Source organism: Hemitrygon akajei, chromosome 4 (genome assembly GCF_048418815.1).
Source record: "Hemitrygon akajei chromosome 4, sHemAka1.3, whole genome shotgun sequence".
Taxonomy (NCBI): domain Eukaryota; kingdom Metazoa; phylum Chordata; class Chondrichthyes; order Myliobatiformes; family Dasyatidae; genus Hemitrygon; species Hemitrygon akajei.
In genome coordinates, this window is record NC_133127.1 from 150,139,349 (window position 1) to 150,162,908 (window position 23,560).

The 23,560-nt window shown below is 38.2% G+C and overlaps 1 protein-coding gene across 1 annotated transcript in view; it reads left to right on the top strand.

Moving 5' to 3' along the window:
- Positions 1-23,560, top strand: part of dync2h1 (dynein cytoplasmic 2 heavy chain 1) — a 440,753-nt gene that overhangs the window by 122,292 nt on the left and 294,901 nt on the right. Inside the window, exons 41-48 of the mRNA XM_073043598.1 lie at positions 904-1,111; positions 5,703-5,832; positions 7,948-8,103; positions 9,213-9,472; positions 10,967-11,213; positions 11,941-12,092; positions 12,750-12,894; positions 14,300-14,402. Of these exons, the coding sequence (XP_072899699.1) occupies positions 904-1,111; positions 5,703-5,832; positions 7,948-8,103; positions 9,213-9,472; positions 10,967-11,213; positions 11,941-12,092; positions 12,750-12,894; positions 14,300-14,402 (1,401 nt within the window). The remainder of the gene's footprint in view (positions 1-903; positions 1,112-5,702; positions 5,833-7,947; positions 8,104-9,212; positions 9,473-10,966; positions 11,214-11,940; positions 12,093-12,749; positions 12,895-14,299; positions 14,403-23,560) is intronic.

Here is a 23,560-nt window from a genome sequence, read left to right on the forward strand (position 1 = left end):
CTAATCAAGAACCTATTAACTTCTTTGGTCGTGGGGTGGAGAGTCATCTCTACCGAAGGAAGTGTAAGGTGCTCCTTCCCTCCAATAGCCTGCAGGTCACCCTTGGGCAATGTATAGTATCTGCATAGACCCTGACCAAGGTCATGTGAAGCCATGGAATCAGGTGGTGGATGGTCGTAGGAGCAGCTGGTAGATATCACAAGTCCTGATTATGCGGCCACTGTTGGCAGACAATTTCTGAAGAGTATTGATAATGGTTTGGTTAACCCGTCTTGTAAAGACACTGCCTAGAATAAGGCAATGGCAAACCACTTCTGTAGAAAAATTTGCCAAGTACAAGCACAGAACTGGAAAGACCATGATTACCCACATCATATGACTCAGCAGATAATGAACAGACTGTACACTACTTGTGCTGGTGTAGTCGAGTGTCAGGAAAGTCACGAGAGAATAGATTATTGGGAAATAAGTGGTGGGGGGGAGTAGATTGGTGTGATTGCTCTCATAGTCAACATAACTTTGACGGTTCAACTGGCCTCCTTACTTATGAATATGAATCCTGGAAACTATATAAGATGTCACACATTTTGAGTTACAAAGGCTGAACTGTGCATTGTTAGAAGATGAGGTATTATTATTTTTATTTGTGTCCATCTATCTGTACAGTCCTACAGCTTGTGTAACAGCTTGCTACTGCCATTAAATGAGCTTTAATAGTGCATCTTTGTTATTTTCCCTTTTCCCTTCTCTGTTTTTGCTAAGCATGTTATCCTCAGGAGCATTTAATTTTCACTTTGATTTTTCTGTAGTCTCTTAGCAGTATTCCTAACCATATTTACTTTCTCACCATGTAGAATTGCCTCCAGTTCTCTACACTAAACATTGTACTATGCTTATCTTTAGAAGTTCACTCTTGGATTATCTGTGATGGAGACATTGATCCTGAGTGGATTGAGTCTCTAAACTCTGTGCTGGATGATAATCGACTACTCACAATGCCAAATGGAGAAAGAATTCAATTTGGGCCAAATGTTAATTTTGTGTTTGAAACTCATGATCTTAGCTGTGCTTCTCCTGCTACAATATCCAGAATGGGCATGATTTTCCTGAGGTGAGTGCATTTAGCAGCCCTTACTGGATCCCACTGTTTCATTTACTGTCTTGTACATGGAATATAAATAGTTTCAAATGCTTTTCTCCAGCGGGCAGGCAAAATTAGCTGCAAGATTTCTTTAACATCCCATGTAGTAAATACATTAGTTTAAAAACTTATGTAATATTTTTCACAAACATTATTGTGCATAAATGCTAATAAAGTAATTTTAAGGTGTGGTCACTTTTGTAACATAGAAAACTCTGCTACTATATAACAAAGTTCCATTAACAACAATAAGATAAAAATTAAGTGATGTTGATTGCAATGTAAATGCTCACAAGCACATTGAGAAAGTAAATCAGCATTAGGTTAACCTGCAGTGTAAAATTGGACTACTAAAGTATTAAGCAACTCTAAAATAAAGTGTACATTATTTGCTTTATATGATGAATTGTGGTAAGGTGCTATAAGTGTGACCATATCTTAATGAAGAGATTTCCTAGTCTGAATTGATAATAAAAATATGAAACCTGGAGTGCATTTTATGCTGATAAGTTTCTAGGCACATGGCAGATATTCTTATTTTGAGTCTATAAGTTTGGTTGTAGGTAACCCCAGCCAGGGGAACATGAATTCTGCATTTACCCTATCAGGCAGCTTAAGAATGTGTATGTTTCCATGTGATCACCTCTCATTCAACTATACTTAGTCTTTTGTTACGTACCCCGTAACTGGGTGTCAGACCAGCAAAGATAGAAGTATCCGTTGGAGTCTGGTGGTACTATATTCAAAAGTGTTTATTAGTAAAATAAGCAAAACAATACCAATAATGCAAATATACATATAACACGTTAGCAGTAATAAACCTAAAAGTGTAGGAATAATAATAAGCAATAATAAACAAGCTCTATCGATGTCTAGGGGTAAATGAATTGTCATAGAAAAGTATAAAGTTCAGTTCAGTTCATGAGTGCTGAGGTTGTTATGCTTGTTGTGTTGTAATTGTTGGGGAGAGAGAGAGAGAGAGAGAGAGAGAGAGAGAGAGAGAGAGAGAGAGAGAGAGAGCGAAAGATTAAGTAGCTGCAGTCAGCAAACCTTCCCGTTGCCTTTTGATTCTGTTGCACCGTTGTTGTGGTGGTCATTCAGCTATGACCCCTCTGTCCTTCTGCTAGACCGTTCTTTTCTTCTGTGGTGGACTCGTCACTCTGGCATGAGTGGACACACACACAAGTCCCCACCGGCCCTGCTGTAACACTGTGAGTTTTACTGACCGATCTCCTGGTTCGGTCTCCAAAGCCCCCCACCTTTCCTGTGGGTTCCAACACTCAATCAGTGTCCACTGGTGTGCCTGAAGGGTCTCTCTCCAGACCTGTCTTTTTATCCCTACTAATGGGGTCTCAGCTATCCATCAATTCTGAATGACTGTGTCCATCAAATCAGGCCACTCCTGCAGTCTCCTGAGGAATGTTAACGAACAAAGTAATGTCCTTGTAGTGTAAGTAAATAATCCAGGAAGAGTCATAATAAATCAACAGTCTCTCTCTCTCTTATCTGTAGCGAATGTTCGTGCCTGTGTTTCGTCTCTCTCTCATGTGCAGCATAACAACAGCAATAGTTTGTAGTTCTCGGGGGGGGGGTTGGGAATAGTTAACTCTGCACCCCATTGTCCACCAGGTCTGTTCATCACTCATAACACTTTGCATAGCGTCTTTACTTGGCAGCAACCTGTGTTCTCCAAAATCAGCTTACATAGGGTGTAAGTCTAATTGTGTTGCCATTCTTTACTCTCAGTCTGAGTCAAAATGATTTCAAAATGTAATGGTGTTTCATCATGGTTGATACATAAGACTATAATATTAACATGTGTAATCAACTTTCATTTACATTAGGCATTGCAGGTTTCTCCTCATCATCCAAAAATGTAAGGCAGCACAATTGAAAATAGAGTTTGGAAATTTGCTTAGCATATTAACCCCAAGAGTGTATAATGTTCTAAAAACTCCTTGAATGGAGGTAAGAACACATGAACATTAGAGGCAGAAACAGGAATAAGCCATTTGCTCCCTTCTGTCTGTTCTGATGTTCATTATCATGACTAGTGTAGTTTCACTTTTTCTGCACTAACCTTGTAACCCTTAATTCCTTTAATATCTATAAATACATCAATCTCTGGTGTGAGTATACTCAACAACTGAGCCTTTACAGCCTTCATGAGTAGAGGATTGAAAAGATTCGCTCCAGTGTTGTTGAAGAAATTTCTTTACATTTTTGTCTTGAATGGCTAATGTTCTTATTTTGAGACTGTGAAGTTTGGTTCTAGACTACCCCATCCATGGGAACATGAATCCTGCATTTACCCTATCTGGCAGCTGAAGAATGTTGTATCACCATGTGATCACTTCTCATTCATCTACACTCAGTCTTTGCATAATCTCTTCTCTTGGCACAAACCTGTCTTCCCCAAAATCAATCTGCTATTCACATTTCACTTAGTAATGCTTCTGTGAAAGTACCAATCAGACCCCAAATTTAATCAATTAATCAAACTGAAAAGAATAAACTGCCTAATGCAAGAGGTAAATACAAGAGATTCTGCAGATGCTGGAAATCCAGAACAACATACACAAAATGCTGGAGGAATTCAGTAGGTCAGTATCTATGGAAATGAATAAACAGTTGATATTTCGGACAGGGACCCTTCATCTGGACACAATCAAGGGTTTAGCTTTTATAGAAATATTTGCTGTCATTTTGTTTGAAACAGCCTTGTAACTATATTTTATAACCATTCTAAAGGAAGCATGTGGTGTCTTTTGTTGCTGGTGGTAAGGTTTACTCCTTCCCAAACATAGTTCTGATAATTGCCACTGGTTGTAGTTCATGAGATTATGGAATATTATATAAAGCATATTTTGTCTGTTGTTACTAGGATTTGGAAAACAATAGAATTAGGAAGCTTTTGTACTGCAGGGCCTTGAATAACTTCATTAAATTAAAATGAAATATATTGTCAATATCATTAAATAAACAAACAAAGACTGTGAGGAAGAAAAAGGGTTTTATTGACCCATTCCCATTCCTCATACTTTTCTGTTTAAAAGGCTTTTCATTCAAAGTTCAAAGTAAATCCATTATCAAATTACACATATATTACCATATTCAGCTCTGAGATTTGTTTTCTTGTTGTGCACAGTAAATGCAAGACACAAAGTACATTCAATGAAAGTCTGCATCCAACAAGACAAACAACCAATGTGCAAAAAGCAACGAACTGCAAATACAAAAGGGAAAATAATAAGTAAACAAACAAACAGTATATATCAACAATGTGAGATGAAGAGTCTTTGAAATTGAGCCCATATTGTGGGAACAGTTTAATGATGATGCGAGTGAAGTTCAAAGATTCAAAGTACACTTACTATTAAAGTATATCCGCAGTTATACAACCCTGAGATTCCCCTTCCCACAGACAGCTACAAAACAAAGAAACACCATGGAACCTGTTCAAAGAAAACATCAAACACCCAATACACAAAAAAAAAGACCAAATCGCGCAAATGGCAAAGAAATGAGTGAGAAACACGGAATATAAAACATCAAACCACAATGTCATTGAAACAATCCAGGAATGTTTAGTTTCGTTCAGTTCAGTTTAGCACTGTGTTGTTCATTGACTGCAGGCTACAGAGCCAGTCCGCACCAATCAAAATTGTATAAAATAGCAATAAAGAAAGGAGGAACCAGAAACCACAAACACATCATAACATGAACTGCAGAGGCCAAACTATAAACCACATCGATTAAACCTTGACCAAGATCCAAGATGCCAGGACCATCCTCTGGCGGGAGAGAGAGAGGGGGAGAACATGAACACTTGTTTGCCTTCCACTCTTGGCTTCACTGATTTCAATCTTGCTTGATGCTTTAATCGACGAGATCGGAGAGAAATTGAGTTGATTATGGGCTTGCGCTCCATCTCCAGGCTGCACACTTCTCTCAAAACCTCACTGAACTCCCTCAGAGACAGCAAAGTGCCAGATTGCTCAATCACCCCGGAACACACCATCAAAATGTAAACCCTAGGTTCCAATAGTAGCAGAATCATATTTGAAAGAAGAGAAGAAGTAAAAGAAGTAGTTTTGTGAAGTTGTTTGTCTTTGGTTGTGTTGTTCTCTGGTGCCATTTTCTTCTGACTGTCTGGTTATACCCTCTGGTTCAAGAGCCTGATGGTTGGGGTGTAATAACAGTTTCTGATGCTCCTGTGTCTTCCTGATGGTAGCAGCGAGAAGAGAGCATGGCTTGGGTGGTGGGTCTCCTTGATGGATGATGCTTCCTGTACAGCATTCCTTTGCACTCATTTTCACTCATTACTAAAAGAAATTAACATGTCTATGATATATTAGATTAAAATGTTTTGACTTATTTGCTAGATATCAACAGAATTTAAAACAAATGTGCAAATGTTGTAGCAAAATAAAAAACAGTAACTTATCTATTTATTTATTTATTTATTTATTTATTTTTTAAAAAACATTTTCCCTCCCCTCCAAACCCCCCTTATTTATTTTAATATGCTGCAAAATGCCTGCTTGTTTCCAATTCTTAGTGATGAAGATATAAATGTAAATTCTTTGGTGAAGTCTTGGCTGCGAAACCAGGCAGATGAATGCAGGAGCAATCTTGAAAACTGGATTGGCGACTACTTTGAGAAGAGCTTGAACTGGGTTTTGAAGCAAGTGAGTGACCTTTGCAAATCCTAAATTCTTTTGCACAATATGGATAAATATTTTAAGATGATAATGATGTTAAATAGAAGAAATATAAGAACAAATCTTCTACTTTTTCCAGCAAAAGCCTACAATGTAGGCCGAGGCACGACTATCACCTCACATGCATGAACTCCTCATAGAATCCCTGGCTCTCAGGCTAAGAAATCTGTTCACTCAGCCTGTGTAAGGTTATATCTGCACAAGTACATATAACCTTACACAGACTGTTAAAATCCTGTTAAAATGACTGTAGAAATTGGGTATCATGAGAAAAGTCAATGGGATTTTCTTTTGTCAGTTAAGATTTTAAAAATTCTTTGTAAGTGTTTGTTTCCTACACTTTTATGATAGATGCAGAGAGATTTTGTATGTGGATGCAAAAACATTGGAAACCTATGGAGACAGTGATAGCTTTGATAATGAGACTGAAGATGGGGCCTCACTGGCTGTCAAGTACAATCTATTAGTGCAGCAGGCCAGTTGCATTGAGAGTAGTCTGCCCTATAGTAGCAGCGCTGGACTTCAATATGCTGGGCTCAGGCAGTGGACTGTGTCCAGGATCATCCTAGAAGTAAAAGAGCCCATGGGCCACCAGCTTGGAATTTTGAGTGAATGATGATCAGCTCCACAGTTTTACACCATCGCATTATACCACTTAAATGCCATTTAAGTGAAGAGGTATTAGTATCCTCTGAACAACAATAATGCCTCATATTTATTAATATACTGAACAATACCTAAGTGTGCAGTATAACTTTGATCTTTAGTAATTTCACACATGTGAGGTTCACATAGCATTGAGTGCCTACAGGTTATTTCTAGTGCTGCTAATTCTTATTAACACAGCAATGCTAGAGCTAAAAATGATCACAAGGGTGTCCTGCTGATTCCTAGAGTTCAAAAATAATCAATACACATTGCATGATGTGGTATTTACATCCGTAATAACTATTTGTCTGAATAAAAATGGTGACTCCAAGTTCATTTTGAAAAGCGATTCCCTTTTAAGTTTGATACTTTACGCAGTTTATGTAGTTTTCAACTGAGTTATTGTGTCCAGAATTAACTCTGATGGTGAGAAATGGTTGTGGGCAGCAAATCTGTTCAATTAACTTTTGTTAACTTTCCATCTTATTACCTATGATCTTCAATACACTTTAATTCACTGAACCAATAGCTCCTTTACAAAAATTGAACAATTATCTGTCAAGCACTAGCAGAATATACACCCCATGGACACTTTATTAGTTACCTCACGTACCTAATAAGGAGGCTACTGAGTGTATGTTTGAGGTCTTCTGCTGCTGTAGCCCACCTACTTCGAGGTTCAACATGTGCATTCAGAGATGTTCTTCTGTAATGTGTGGTTATTTGAGTTACTGTCACCTTCCTGTCAGCGTGTACCAGTCTGGCCCTTCTCTCTGACCGCTCTCATTAACAAGGCATTTTCATCTATAGAACTGCCACTCACTGGATGTTTCTAATTTTTTGCACCATTTTCTATAAACTGCAAAGACTGTTGTGTGTGAAAATCCCAAGAGATCAGCAGTTTCTGAGATATTCAAAGCACCGCCTCTAGCACCAACAATCATTCCAAGGTCAAAGTCACTTAGATCGCATTTTTGCCCATCTGATGTTTGATCTGAATGACAGTTATACCTCCTAACCATGTCTGCATGCTTTTATGTACTGAGTTGCTGCCACATGATTGGCTGATTAGATATTTGCATTAAAAAGCAGATGTCCCAATAAAGTGGCCACTAAGTGTAAATATTTTACTCATGATTAAGGGAAGAAGGCAGAAGAATGGGGTTGAAAGAGATACTAAATCAGCCATGATTAAATGTTCGAGTAAACTTGATGGGCTGAATGGCCCAAATTTTCTCCTATGTCTTATGGTTCTAAATATTACCAAATTTAATGAACTGTAAAAGTTAAACAAAGTGTAAATTTTTCTGCAAAATATTCAAATAGCAGTTTGTAATTAATAAAACTGGTCAGTACATTGACTATAAATGCAGAATGCTTATAAATGAAGAATTAAGATGATTGTAGATTGTAAACTTGATATTTCTTTTACAGAATGACTTTGTAGTGGAAACAAGTCTGGTTGGAACAGTTTTGAATGGTCTTTCTCATCTTCATGGATGTATGGAACGTGGAGGGTTCATAATAAGTCTAATTAGAGGTCTTGGTGGCAATCTTAACATGAAATCGCGACAAGAATTTTCTAAAGAGGTGTGTGAATGTTGTATTGCAGATCTAAAAATTCAAATATATACTGTTAATGATTTTAAAATTAAGTTTTCATGAAGACCACATGTTTTGGTAATTTATAAAGTAGGTCCAGTGGATATATTGGGTAAATTTTGTTACTAAGTTTAGTTTCCCCACATAATTTATGCCTACATCCGCATTGTTATCAGTTTGTTTTCACTTATGGTAACCAGATTTTGGGAATGTTGCCACATACATAGATGTTCTAATACACAGTTATAGGAATTGAAAGGATGGGCAAAAATAAAGATTATAAGTTGTATAAATAGTTCAATTTGTACAAGATTGTACAAATGGTATTTTATATGAAGCTTTTGTTATAGTCTACAAATTATATTCAGAAAACACCATGAGAATTTGAGAATAGAGCTATGTTTAACTTGTGATTCTGAAAATTTGTGGGAGGAATAGGTCAGTAGGTTTAGGAGACAGTTTAATGTAGGAAAATACCAAAATGTAATATAATACTCTTTAAAGTGACTTTCCCTCTGACTCTCTTTTCCCATCTACTTTTTCAAGGAAGTTGCCTGACCTCTGAGTATTTCCAGCATTTTTTAATTTTAATTTCAAATATAAAGAATCTGCAGTTTTTGCTTCTCAGCCAGTAGGACTTCTAAGCAAGTGAAAGAAAAAGAACACAATGCAGGAAAGGTGATCAGCACGATCTCATGAAAGGGAAAACAAGGTTGAGGGGTCATGCAGCATTCTCCAGCTTCTATATTTTAAAAGATATCAGTTCAAAAAATGAATTGGACAAAATGAACAAATCAATGCATTGATACCAAAGTACTTAAGGAATCTTTTCTTATTCTACAGTTTCAGCACCATTGTTGTTCTCTTGACAGATAAACTATGAAGTGGCAGGAAGAAGGAATAATGTTTAAAGTTATAAAAACACATCAAATTTTATTTTTGGATTAGCTACTGATCAAATTAATTAGAAGTCTAATAACACTTTGACTATCAACTAATATATTGCGAATAATTCATCAACTCTCTAATCTTAAACAAATTGTGTTGGAATGATGTTTTATATATTATAATGAGTGAAAAAACACATTTTTACTTAGGTTTTAAACTGGGCAAGAGAATCACCACCTGATCCCCGTCAACCTCTAGACACGTACTATGATCATCAGAGCGGGCGTCTTATGGCATATCAAATGGAGAAACCAGAAAATCTGACAGCTGATGATTTCAGTAACCCTCAAAACCTTCCTGTCATCCGAACTCCTGACATGCAAAGAGGTTTAGATTATTTTAAGCCTTGGTTAAATTCTAACAGCAATCATCCGTTTATACTAGTAGGACCTGAAGGATGTGGAAAAGGGTAAGATTTAGTAATGGGGTGCATTTTAACTGTATCTTGACTTATTGATTGTTTTGAAGATAATATGCTTATATTGTGAATTCGGTCATAATGGAGAAAGAACTTTTCTCATCTTTGTATCTGCCTAAGCTGATGCCTGATGCGAACTGTCATCCTCAGTAAGGATATTGAGCTTCAGGGGTTCACACCATTTGTAAAAAGTAAATATATGGTTTGTTGTATTGTAGATCTTACCAGAAGGGGGAATGCATTGATTCAGCATCTCTGTGCAATGAATAGAATAGCATCTGCCAAGTGGCTTATTGGAAAAGAAATCAATTTTTATATCAAATGTTTAAAAATTATTTAATTCATTTTGTTTCTTTTTAAATGATTCTGAATGTCAAGAACGTCTTACCTATCTGTCATTCTAGCTTTTCTGTTCCCTTCAATATTTTGAGGACTCTTCAAGTTATTCCATAACCTTCTCAATTTCATATTAATGAAATTAAGCCATTTGAATTCTGGTGTTGATATGATCAATCTACATTGTACTCTCTTTTAAAAGCAATACATTTTTCAGAGTGTGGTGCCCAAAATTGCTCAGGGTACACCAGATGTGAGCAAACAAGTGCTTTATACAATTGTATTACTTCTGTATGTATAAATCAAAGGAATTTTATTATCTATCTTATTACTTTATATCCAGTTCATGAAATTTTAAGAAAATTCTAAGCTGGTGAAAGTTGGCACTTTATGTCTCTGTTTGATGCAGTATTTAAAAAGTAAGTTATACAATATTGTGCAAAAAAAGTCTTAGGCACTGTAGCTATATATATGTGCCTAAGACTTTTGCACAGTAGTCTAGTAGTTTTATGTGTTGCACTATTCTGCTGCTGCTGCAAAAAAAAAACAACAAACTTCCTGACATATATGAGTGATGATAAACCTGATTCTAATATGAGTCCTTATTATGTACTGGTTGGGAAAAGGGAAAGGGAGAGTGGAGGGAGCGGGAACACCAGGGAGACATTCAGTAATGATCAATAAACCAAATGACCTTCTCTGGTGTTTCAGGGCTGGGTGCGTCTGCACCTGCACCACCCCCGCTTGCCCCTGGCTCTCCTTCTCTGCCACCTGCCCCACACCCCTTCCATGGTGTTCCACCCTTGCCATTCCCAGTACTGTTTGCTCCTACCAGATTTACAAACTTGTTCTCCACTCCACGTTAACAAATACAATACTGTGCAAATGTCTTAGGCACCCTAGCTATATATATGACTTTTGCACAGTACTGTATATTTGTTTGAATAATACTGTATATTATTCAGCAATTTGGCTGAATAATAATTGCTCCACTTGGAAATTGAGACCTTGTTCTGTTCCTAAATCTTTTGTTTCTTTTTGCAAAGTTCTGTTATTAAATACAAAACTATAAATTGTGTCTGTGATTACTGGTTAGTCCCCAATAATGCGGTGAAGAGAATCGTTTGAATGGTTCCTTTTTATTTTCAGGATGCTTCTTGGTTATGCCTTCTCTCAGCTCAGATCCACACAGATTGCAACAGTTCACTGCAGTGCACAGACCTCGCCTCGACACATTCTGCAAAAGTTGAGCCAGACATGCATGGTTATAAGTTCCAACACTGGCCGTGTGTACAGGCCCAGGGATTGTGAACATTTAGTATTATATTTGAAAGATATTAATCTACCCAAACCAGACAAGTGGGGAACCAGCAGTGTTATTGCTTTACTGCAACAGGTTAGAGGATTATTCATTTTATTATGTGTATTTGTCATTTTTACTTTAGTTGTTTTTATGCTTAGTTTTATGCAGCTTTACAGTATAGTACTTAAATGTTTTGGAATCAGTTAATACTGGTTAACAGTATAATTGACATAATGATGTATATGAAATCCTGCTGGGCAATAGATGGTCATCCTAACTTGGAGAATTTTATTTTTGAAGCTGTATTGTCATTTTTTTCTCATTTGTTCTCTCTCTTTAAATTGCTTCCATATCCAATAGACTATGAATTATCTTCAACCCTGATAGATAGCCTGAGTAGGGGGAGAAAAGGACTGTGAATTATGAGGAGTAAACTCATAACTTGTGATTTCAATATCATAAATAGTAAATAGGTCTTCTGCAATGCAATCAATTGTTCTGAGCTACAGAATTGTGGCCAGGTTGTAATTAATTAATGATTTGACCTCCGGTTTGTAAACTAAAACTAAACTCCATATTTGGCTTCCTCTGAAGGCATTCTTTGAAATATGTTATTTGAGGGAGGGTAGGACATTCCCTGTATCCTAATGGCAAGTTTTATTTGGAAGTACAAGGGCCATGGGAGTCTTAATAGGTAGAAAATTCAAAATTTATACTTAAGTTATATCATTTATTCAATCTCTAACAACAGCTTGGTGGCCTTCTAATTAGTTTATAAACTTGTATTTCCTTTGTATTCATTTGACTAAAATTTCCAAAGGTATTAACTTATCGTGGCTTTTACGATGAGAATTTGGAATGGGTTGGATTAGAACATATTCAAATCGTGGCTTCAATGTCAGTTGGTGGAGCTATGGGACGACATGCCCTAACAACAAGATTTACATCTATTGTCAGGATCTGTACAATAAAGTAAGTACTATTTTACCCCGGTGAAAGTTATATAGAATACCATTTGTGAGTTAAGTTATGGTGTATCAGTACTATGGATCATAAATGCTATGTGCTAGGTAGGCTGCCCAAACACACTCTATGTATTCTGAGAGGCTAAGCTTCTTCAAGTCTTCCCGTGGTTAGAAGGAAAAAAAACAAGAGTAGTTCCCGTATGATGCAGTGGGGCCTTTAAAAATTATTATAATTAAGCAAAAGTCAATGCTCTACACTGGAAATGTGACAAACGTGACAATGGACACATTAACTATGAAGTTGCAGCTGAGAGCCTCTTTTATCAGTAGCTCATTCACATTCATTTCACTGGCAGGACCACGGGAAGTTTAATTTATAGTACTTTAGAGTGACTATATTGCTCTTGATGTAGAAATTTGGTAATTTTTATTTTTGATTCCATTTGTTTGAAGAGGGAATGGATACCGTGAAGCCTCAAAAATTGCAAATTACAAATGTGACAGGTGGTGCCCACATACGTGTGTAACTCACTGCATGTAGTGTGCCTGTTGTGTGGGAGAGGGGTGGTTGGTGAAATGGTGAAGTATTATATAGAATGTGCAACATGGTGGTAAAATCCCCATTCCTCTTGTTGAGAAATGTTTGTTCTTAATTTAATTTTAGTTATCCTGATAGAGAGCAACTGCAGGCAATATACAGTGCATATTTGCAGCCTGTGCTACATAAGAATTTGAAAAATCATCCTATATGGGGGAGTCTTACCCGAATACATCAGCTGGCCAGTTCACTAGTACAAGTTTATGAACAGGTTTGTGAAATGTGTTACTTCTGATACACTTAATACTAAATTAAATTTTAATGTTTCATTAGTGACTTTTGAGAGAGAATTTGAGTTTTGCAGAGAGAGAGAGAGGGTGGTGATAATGAGAGAGCAGGTGATGACATCTTTTACCAGGCCATGGTGCACTTCTCTTCCAATATTAATCTGCCAGCATCATTATTTTTGTACAGTGGTATAGCTTGCCCAATAATTATCCACTGTAAGCAAATAATGGATGATATCATATAATTTCTTCTTGTTTATGCCAAAGTAATGCTCATTACAATTTTTGGCTATCTAGCAAAGGATAGTAAATGAAAGACAAAAACTGCTAGAAATGTGTTGCATATTAGATAGCAATGGTGAAGAGCTAACGTTTTAGGCAGGTAACAATTCATCAGAACTGGGTTTGTAGTTAAGATGGTAGAGTCCATTTACACAAATAAAAGGCCAGCCAGCAAACACAATTTATCAATTGTTGTTCCCAAGCTAGAGATTTTCCTGGGCATGGAAAGATCAAAAATGTAAATCAGATAAGCTTCCAAATACCTTTGCCTGTTGCTATGTGGTGCTTATGATTTAGGCCAATGTGTGAAAATTATTGGTGTAATTGAAGGTGACAAATTTGTGACCATTATTTATACAAATGCTTATTTGTTGAGTTGGAAAATTTAGATAAATGTTTATCATTGATTGCAAAAGCATGCAAACTGTTAGTTTTATGGGTAGCAAAACAAAATGCATTAGTAAATTTTCCTTTCCCTTTGTTATACAATTTTAAAATATTGGCATAAATGTTTAGAATAGATTCATCAATAGAATCAATAAATCTGAAGTTAGCTAAGTTAGGCCAGTGTATGGCATGAGAAAGACCAGCAGATGGCGCCATTCCCACACAAATACTCTTCCTACATTTTAGGAGCTGTTGTCAGAGTAGCCTCAAATAACAACACTTCATTTTATAACTGATGCATTATGCAGCCACAGCTTGTCAACCACATTTAAGTAAACCACCAAAGAGGGGTTCCTTTCATTTGGATGGTGCTGCAAATCTTCTCAAAAATACTAAATAGGATGTTAAGACATTTTGAAAAGAACACAGAAAAGGAACTGTGGCAATTAAATTGTTTCCTTAACTTTTCTTAATAATGTTATTCATGAAGAATTCTAGAGTTATGTTCCTATTTTGCATAATTTTTTCAAAGAAAATTGAGAAAATAATTTGGTACTTTGCAGTTGCACCTCATTTTGGCCACTGGTAAATGCATGATGTGACTATTTAGAACCATTAACACAGATGGCATATTGACAAGGCAACTTCAAACAATTGGTTGCTGCATTAAAATTGTTTTCATTTTTATTATGTTGGTAAACTGATTACTGTTCTATCCAGGTTCGGACAAAGTTCACAGTAGACGATAATGGTCATTACCTCTTTACTCCTTGCATTCTTACTCAATGGGTACTTGGGTTGTTTCGCTATGACCTTGAGGGAGGTAAGATCCTTATTAACTAAAAGTCATATCTTATTCTCTTTTCTCTCTCATTCTAACTTGCTCCTGTGAAATGAATATTTAAATTTGTAACTATTAACAGAGAATCTGTTTCCTTTCATAAAAGGCATTTTCTAAAAAAAATTCAAATGAAATGAGGAAAATACAGATTACTAATTTCTGTCTTTGTATTTCTCTTAATATGTCTATTCTCCGTCTGACAATTAGAAAGCTTAATCCAGAAAGATATAAAAAAGATCAAGTGATTATTAGATTATTTGGTTTTGGTTTATTATTATCAAATGTGTACCAAGATACAGTGAAAAGCTTGTCTGCATACAGTTCATACAGATCAAATCATTACACAGTGCATTGAGCTAGGTGAAGGGGTGAAGGTAACACAATGCAGAAAAAAGTGTAAAAGCTACTGAAAGAATGCAGTTAAGGTAAACGATAAAGTTCAAGATTATTGAGGTCAAGAGTCCATCAGCGGATGCGATCTCACTGACTCTCCACGCAGCCTTGGATCACCTGGACAATACAAATACCTATGTCAGGATGCTATTTATTAACTACAATTTAGCATTAAACACCACCGTTCCTATAGTCCTGATAGTAAGCTACAGAACCTGGGCCTCTGTACCTCCCTCTGCAACTGGATCCTCAGCTTTCTAACCAGAAGACCACAATCTGTGCAGACTGGTAATAACATCTCCACCTTGCTGTCATTCAACACTGGCGAACCTCAGGGATGTGTGCCGAGCCCACTGCTCTACTCTTTCTACCCCATAACTGTGGCTAAGTACAGCTCAAATGCTATCTATAAACTTGCTGATGATACAACTGTTGTTGGCAGATAGTGACAAGAGGGCGTTCAGGAGTGAGATATACTGCCTAGTTGAGTGGTGTCACAGCAACAACTTTGCTCTCAATGTCAGAAAGATGAAAGAGCTGATTGTGGACCAGAAAGGGTAAGATGAGGGAACACACAGAGGGATCAGAAATGGAGAGAGTAAGTAATTTCAAGTTCTAGGTGTTAATACCTCTGAGGACATAACCTTATCCCATCATATTGATGCAGCTATAAAGAAGTCAAGACAGCAGCTATATTTCATTTGGAGTTTGAGAAGATTTGGTGTGTCATGTAAAACACTTGCAACTTTCTACAGAGGTACCATGGAGAGCATCCTGACTGGCTGCATCACCCTTTGGTATGGGGGGGGGTGGGAGCTACTGCACAAGATTGAAGTACGCTGCTGCAGATTTGTACAATTAGTCAGCTCCATCATGGGTACTAGCCTCTCTAGTACAGAATACATCCTCAAGGAGCAGTGCCTCAGAGGGATGGTGTCCATTATCAAGGACCCCATCACCCAGGACATGCCCTCTTCTCACTGTTACCATCAGAAAAGGGGTACAAAAGCCTGAAGGCACACACACAATAATTCGCGAACAGCTTCTTCCCCTCTGCTATTCGATTTCTAAATGGACATTGAACCCATGAACAATATCTCACTTCTTATTATTTTTGTTTCTGTACTATTGTAATTTAACTGTTTATACATATATTTACTGTAATTGATTTTTTTCTATACTTATATATTACAAGTTACTGCTGCTGCAAAGTTAACAAATTTCATGACATATGCCGGTGGTCCTAAATCTGATTCTGATCTTATTGTGCAATCTCTCTCTCCCTCTCCCTCTCCCTCTCCCTCTCCCTCTCCCTCTCCCTCTCCCTCTCCCTCTCCCTCCCCCTCCCCCTCCCCTCCCCTCTCCCTCTCTCTCTCTCCCCTCCCCCACACACACACCCCACACCCCCCACCTGAACACCACTCCACTCCCTTTGCAATTTTTGCTCATTTCTTTCTCGATTCCTGCTAAAACGTTGTTTACATTTACATCATTTATTATTATGTTGTAATTTGTCCTTTACTGTGCTTATTGTCTTCCTTATTAATTATTGTACTGTTTTGCGCACTTTTTGTAGACCCATGTAGGTCTGAAATCTAATGTAGTTTTGTGTTGTTTCAGGTAGTCTAGTGTAGTTTTGTATTGTTTCAGGTAGTCTAGTGTAGTTTTGTATTGTTTCATGTAGCACCAGGGTCCTGGAGGAAAGTTGTTTTGCTTGTACTGTGTACTGTACCAGCAGTTATGGTTGTAATGCCAATAAAAGTGACGACTGATTTTGACTGATTTTTATCCAAGAATCTCATAACATTGGGCTAGAAGTTGCCCTTGAACCTGGTGGTATGTACCTTTAGGCTTTTGATTCTTCTGCCTGATTGGAGGGAGGAAGAGAGAATGTTTGAAATGGGTGTAGACTTTAATTATGTTGGCTGCTTTACTGAGGCAGTGAGAATTGCAGACAGAGTCCGTGGAGAGGAGGCTGGTCCTTGTGATGCACTGAGCTATGTATGTCCACAACTCTGTAGTTTCTTGTGGTCACTTGCAGAGTAGTTACCAGACCAAGCTGTTATGTATCCAGACAGTATTGCTTTCTATGGTGCACTGATTAAAAATGATGAGGGTTGAGGGGTATTTGCTAGATTTCTTTAGCTTCTTGAGGAAGTAGATGCGTTGGTTGTCCTTGGTATCTTTGTGGCTGGACTAGGACAGGTGACGTTCACACCTAGGAGTTTGAAGCTCTCAACCTTCTTAACCTCACCACTATTGAAGTAGACAGGAAGATGTGCACTGCCCCTCTTTTTAAAATGAATGACCAGCTCTTTTTTTGACATTGAGGGTAAGGTTGCTGTCGTGACAGCATGTCAGTAAGCTCTCTATCCTCTTTCTATATTCTGATTCATTGTTATTTGAGGTGAGGCCAGCTATGGTAGTATCATCTGTAAACTTGTAAAACTTGTCCATACAGTCAAGGGAGTAGAGTGTGGGGACTGCCAGTGTTTGGATTAATCATGGTGGAGGTTTTGCTGCTTATCCTTACTGATAGAGGTCTGTTGGTCAGGAAATCAAAGATGTGGTTCTGGAGGGGGACATCACGTGATGACGTAGGATCGAGACGCAGGGACCCAGCTCTCCCGTAAAAAGTTAATAAATTAATGTTTAAATGAAGAAAAGTTAGTCAATACTCTCTAAAAGTTGCTTATAAACGACTCCGGACTGTGTCAAGCTATGCCTCAAGGAAAGAAGATGAAGAAAACTAATACCGGGAAGACTACGCAAGTTGGAACAAGAGCGAGGCCCACGTCTACCGAGGAGCCGCGATCTCAGGTACATTGTATCGCCGGTGATACTGAACAGGAGATGGTGGCAACGCTTGCCACTTCCAAAGGAAAAAACCATCGTGAACTGCGCAAACGCGAAGGATGGAGCATGCGCAAACAGGAACAAAAAGAACTACAAAGCCCAGCTACCACTGCAACTGAAAGTGATAGTGAATCGGAGGGAGAATCAAATCTCTCGGAAGGATCAGCTGAAGGAGGTAAAAGTCCTTCTAGAAATATAGAAAAGACTTTGAGGCAAATAATGCGTAAATTAGACACATTAAAAGTAATTAAAAATAACCAAAAAAAACTCAAAAAAAAAATGACCAATATGGAGACTATGCTTGATAAAATGACAAAGAGACAGGAAAAAATGGAAAAAAGAATTACGAACTTGGAAACTACAACGGAAGACATGGTTGAAAGAATGGACAAAATGGAAAAGGAAAATACTGCTTGGACATCAGAAAGAAAACAATTTATGGAAAAAATTGATAAGCTTGAAAATCTCAGTAGACGAAATAATATTAAAATTGTTGGACTTAAAGAAGATATAGAAGGAGAAGATCCAATAAATTTTTTTCAAAAATGGATCCCTAAAAAATTGAAAATGGAAAGAGAAACTCCAATTGAGATTGAATGGGCGCATAGATCTTTAAGGTCAAGACCTCGAGCTGACCAAAACCCACGATCAATTTTGATAAAATGCTTACGATACCAAGACAAAGAAAAGATCCTGAAGGCCGCTGCCCAAAGTGCCAAAAATAGAAACGGGCCACTGATGATAGCAGGGAAACCAATTCTTTTTTATCCTGATATAAGTTACAACCTGTTGAAGAGAAGGAAGGAATTTAACCCAGCGAAAAAAGCCTTATGGGAAAAGGGTTATAAATTTACAATGCGTCATTCAGCAACACTGATAATTTTTTTGGAGGACAGAAATTTTTTTTTTTCCGACTATCGAAAAGCGGAGGAGTTTGTACAAGAACTTCCATCTATTCGCTAACTACACATAGAGGCTTCCAAACGTAATGGATTAAAGATGTAGATAGACCCAAGGAACAGAAGTGATGGACATTTATGGATATTACAGAAGAGAAAAGCAAAATTTTAGAAATACTAAATGAGAATAGTATTTTTTTTTCTCTTCTTATACATATACTTTTTTATGTTGCGGGGGAGCTGGGAGGCTGTGGATCGGTTACTGCGGGATTCACGTGTGTAATCATGGCGGTTGCCATGACCCGTACAGCAGAGGGGGGTAATGTTGTGTCTTTTTTCCACAACATTAGTAGGGGGGTATTTTTTTTTTTTTTCCTTTATATTTTAATTTTTTTCTATCTTTTTGCCTGGATGAATGGTGGGGACACACATAGCAACATGGAGACTTTTATAAAGATTTCCCAGGATACCACGAAAGTGGAAAGATTAGGTATTATTATAGATTGAAAAGAAAAAGAACTTTAACATATATTTTAAAAAAAATGAGAACTCCGTGGAGCATGTGGGGATCTTCCAACATCCAGGCATTTCCTTTTTTTTCTCTTTCTTATTTTCTTAATAGGGATGTTAGGGGGGAGGGGTTAAGGGGAGGGGGCTGGGTAACACTTTTTTTTTCATGCACATTTATTCTGTAACAATTTGAAAACAATAAAAAAAGTTTATAAAAAAAAAAAAATAAAAAAAAAAAAAAGATGTGGTTCTGATGGAGGCATTGACTCTCAGAGCCTGGAGTTTGGTGATTAGTTTGCTTAGAATAATAATATTAAATGCAGAACTGTAGTTAATAAAAGTAGTCCAAGTAGATGTTTTTTACTGTCCAGATGCTCCAGGAATGGATGTAGGGCCAGGGAGATGGTACAGCCATAGACCTGTTTCAGTGGTCAGTGGATTGCACTGGATTTAGGTACCATGAACAGCCTCTCAAAGCACTTCATGATGCCAGGATGTCAGAGCCACTAGACTTTAGTTGTTGAGGCACGTTATCTTTTTTTCTTTGCTGCTGTCTTCTTTAAATAGGAGGGAACCATAGCCTGAAGCAGGGAAAGGCTAGATATGTCTGCAAATACCTGTGCCAATTGATTTATATTGGATCTAGGAACACCTCCAGGGACACGATTTAGCCCTAATGCTTTTCCCAGTTCACTTTCCGGAAGACTGATCTTTGTCCATGATGTGACTATAGATGTAGGTGCACTGGACACCATCAGTGTGTGGTGACATACCTGTTCCTTTTTGTTCAGCTCACTGGGAAGGGATGTGCTACTGTCGGTAATGCTGCCCGACTTTGTTTTGTAACCTGTTAGAGTATGTGTGCTCTGCCACAGCTGTTGACTGGACTGGGACTTGATCTTGGACTGCTTTGGATTCAGCTTTCACTGTGGATGACATGAGCGCACGTCAGAGATTGAGGGGAGTGCCAGGGCAGATGTGAGTGCAGTCGCTATTACAAGTAGCAGGCACTTCGGAAGCCGAAAGGTCTGAAGGTAGATAAGTCACAAGGTTCATGCCAGCATTCTGACAGAGGTGTCTGAAGAGACTGTGGGGGCATTAGTGGTGAGCTTTTAAGCATCACTAAGTTCTGGAGTCATTCAGGAGGATTGGAAAATAGCCAATGTCACTCCCCTCTTTAAGAAGAGAGGGAGGTAAAAGACAGGAAATCAGAGGTCAGTCGGCCTGACTTGAGTGGTTGGCAATATGTTGGAATCCATTACTAAGGATGAGGTTTCAGGGTGCATGGAGACAAAGGATAAAATAGATCAAAGTCAGCATGTTGACCTTAAAAGGAAATCTTACCTGACAGATCTGATAGAATTCTTTGAAGAAATAACAAGCAGGACAGACAAAAGGAGAATCAGTGGATGTTGTTTGCTTTGATTTTCAGTAAGTCTTTGACAAGGTACTGCACATGAAACAGCTTATAAAAGATAAGACCCTGTGGTATAAGACCATAAGATATAGGAGCAGAAGTAGGTCATTTGGCCCATTGAGTCTGCTCTGCCATTCAATCATGGGCTGATCTATTCAAACAGTCATCCCCACTCCCCTTCTTTCACCCCATACCCTTTGATGCCCTGGCTACTCAAGAACCTGTCTATCTCTGTCTTAAATACACCCAATGACTTGGCCTCCACAGCCGCTCGTGGCAACAAATTCCACAGATTTACCACCCTCTGACTAAAGTAATTTCTCCGCATCTCAGTTCTAAAAGGAGATCCTTCAATCCTGAAGTCATGTCCTCTTGTCCTAGAATCCCCTACCATGGGAAATAACTTCACCTTATTTAATCTGTTCAGGCCTTTTAACATTTGGAACGTTTCTATGAGAACCCCCCTCATTCTCCTGAACTCCAGGGAATACAGCCCAAGAGCTGCCAGATGTTCCTCATATGGTAACCCTTTCACTCCTGGAATCATTCTTGTGAATCTTCTCTGAACCCTCTCCAATGTCAGTATATCCTTTCTAAAATAAGGAGCCCAAAACTGCACACAATACTTCGTGTGGTCTCATAGGTGCCTTATAGAGCCTCAACATCACATCCCTGCTCTTATATTCTATGCTTCTAGAAATGAATGCCACCATTGCATTCACCTTCCTCACAACCGACTCAACCTGGAGGTTAACCTTTAGGTTATCTTGCACAAGAACTCCCAAGTCCCTTTGCATCTCTGCATTTTGAATTCTCTCCCCATCTAATTAATAGCCTATCCGTTTATTTCTTCCACTAAAGTGCATGACCATACACTTTCCAACATTGTATTTCACTTGCCACTTCTTTGCCCATTCCCCTAAACTATCTAAGTCTCTCTGCAGGCACTCTGTTTCCTCAACACTACCTGCTCCTCCACCTATCTTTATATCATCGGCAAATTTAGCCACAAATCTATTAATACCGTAGTCCAAATCATTGACATACATTGTAAAAAGCAGCGGTCCCAACACTGACCCCTGTGGAACTCCACTAGTAATCGGTAGAATAAGATCCCTTTATTCCCACTCTCTGTTTTCTGCCGACCAACCAATGCTCCACCTATGTGAGTAACTTCCCTGTAATTCCATGGGCTCTTATCTTGCTAAGCAGAATTCATGTTCCAATGAGAATCAGTCTGTAACACTGGTTACAGAGCAGCAATGGCTGGAGTTCCTGTGAAAAATGAGGGAAGTTCAACACGGATATATTTCAAATAAGAAAAGCACCATGTCAAAGGCCTTCTGAATATCCAAGTACACTACGTCTACTGCATCTCCTTTGTCTACCCTGCTTGTAATTCCCTCAAAGAATCGCAGTAGGTTAGTCAGGCCGGATTTTCCTTTCAGGAAACCATGCTGGCTTTGGCCTATCTTGTCATGTGCTTCCAGGTACTCTGTAATCTCATCCCTAACAATCGATTCCAACAACTTCCCAACCACTGATGTCAAGCTAACAGGTCTATAGTTTCCTTTCTGCTGCCTCCCATCCTTCTTAAATAATGGAGTATTTAAATTTGTGATTTTCCAGTCATCCGGTACAATGCCAGAATCTGTCAGTTCTTGAAAGATCATTGTTAATGCCTCCGCAATCCTTCCAGCTACTTTCTTCAGAACCTGAGGGTGCATTCCATCAGGTCCAGGAGATTTATCCAGCCTCAGACCATTAAGCTTCCTGAGCACCTTCTCAGTCATAAATTTCACTGCACAAACTTTACTTCCCTGACTCTCTTGAATGTCCGGTGTACTGCAATCGTCTTCGACTGTGAAGACTGATGCAAAATACGCATTCAGTTCCTCTGTCATCTCTGCATCTCTTATTACAATATCTCCAGCATCATTTTGTTTTGGTCCTTTATCTACCCTCGACTCTTTTACCCTTTATATACTTAAAAAAGCTTTTAGTATCTTCTTTGATATTAGTCGCTAGCTTCCTCTTATAATTCATCTTTTCCTTCCGAATAACTTTCTTCATTTCCTTCTGCAAGTTTTCAAAAGCTTCCCACGAGCTCTGGCTTCCTTGTATGCCCTCTCTTTTGCTTTTACTTTGGCTCTGACTCACTTGTCAGCCACGGTAGTGTCCTTCTTCCCTTTGAAAATTTCTTCTTATTTGAAATATATCCGTGTTGAACTTCCCTCATTTTTCACAGAAACTCCAGCCATTGCTGCTCTGTAACCAGTGTTACAGACTGATTCTCATTGGAATATACTTGCTCTACTTGTGATCAGCAGATAGCATCTACGTAGTAGATCTAATGTGTTTTGGGCTTAAATTGTGTGTCTACATTTTAGATGTTAATTTGAAAACAAACCTCCTTTCATTGGGTCCAAACAACAGGGTTATACAGTTTCATTTTGTGTCCCATCGGTCCAGAGGAATGGGGGACATGGCTAGTGAGCAATGGTCCTAACTTTCTTCTTGTGAAGATGTAAGCCTAAAGTGCATTAGGAGTGCACTTATTATAAGAAGCCCAAAACGTTGGGCACTATCAGAAGCCAGTATTAGCTGGGAAATGGTTTCACTGAAAATTGTATGAATAATGAGGTTTTTGAGAGCTGAAGAGATGATTGTGCAAATCATAAACACAAGACATCCTGTAGATGCTGGAACTCCAGAGAAACTCAGGTCCTGATGAAGGGTCTCAGCCTAAAACATTGACTGCTTATTCCTCTGTAGACGCTCCTTGCTGAGTTCATCTTGCTTTCTGAGTGTGTCCCTCAAGAGCTTAGCAGCCCTACTAATTGTGATGCAGGAATGTAAAAATTACACATCTTGGAATTACAATTTACTGTAAATTAGTATTGATATTCAGTTAGTACTTACAAACTGCGTGCACATAACTGCTTGGGGTTTGGTTTTGATCATAAACAAGTCCAGCTGAAGATCCTTGAAAATGTCAATCAGCACAACAGCCTAGCTGAGCTCCATGGCAACATTTGTGCTCAGGGGTCTTTTAAGGTGGAACA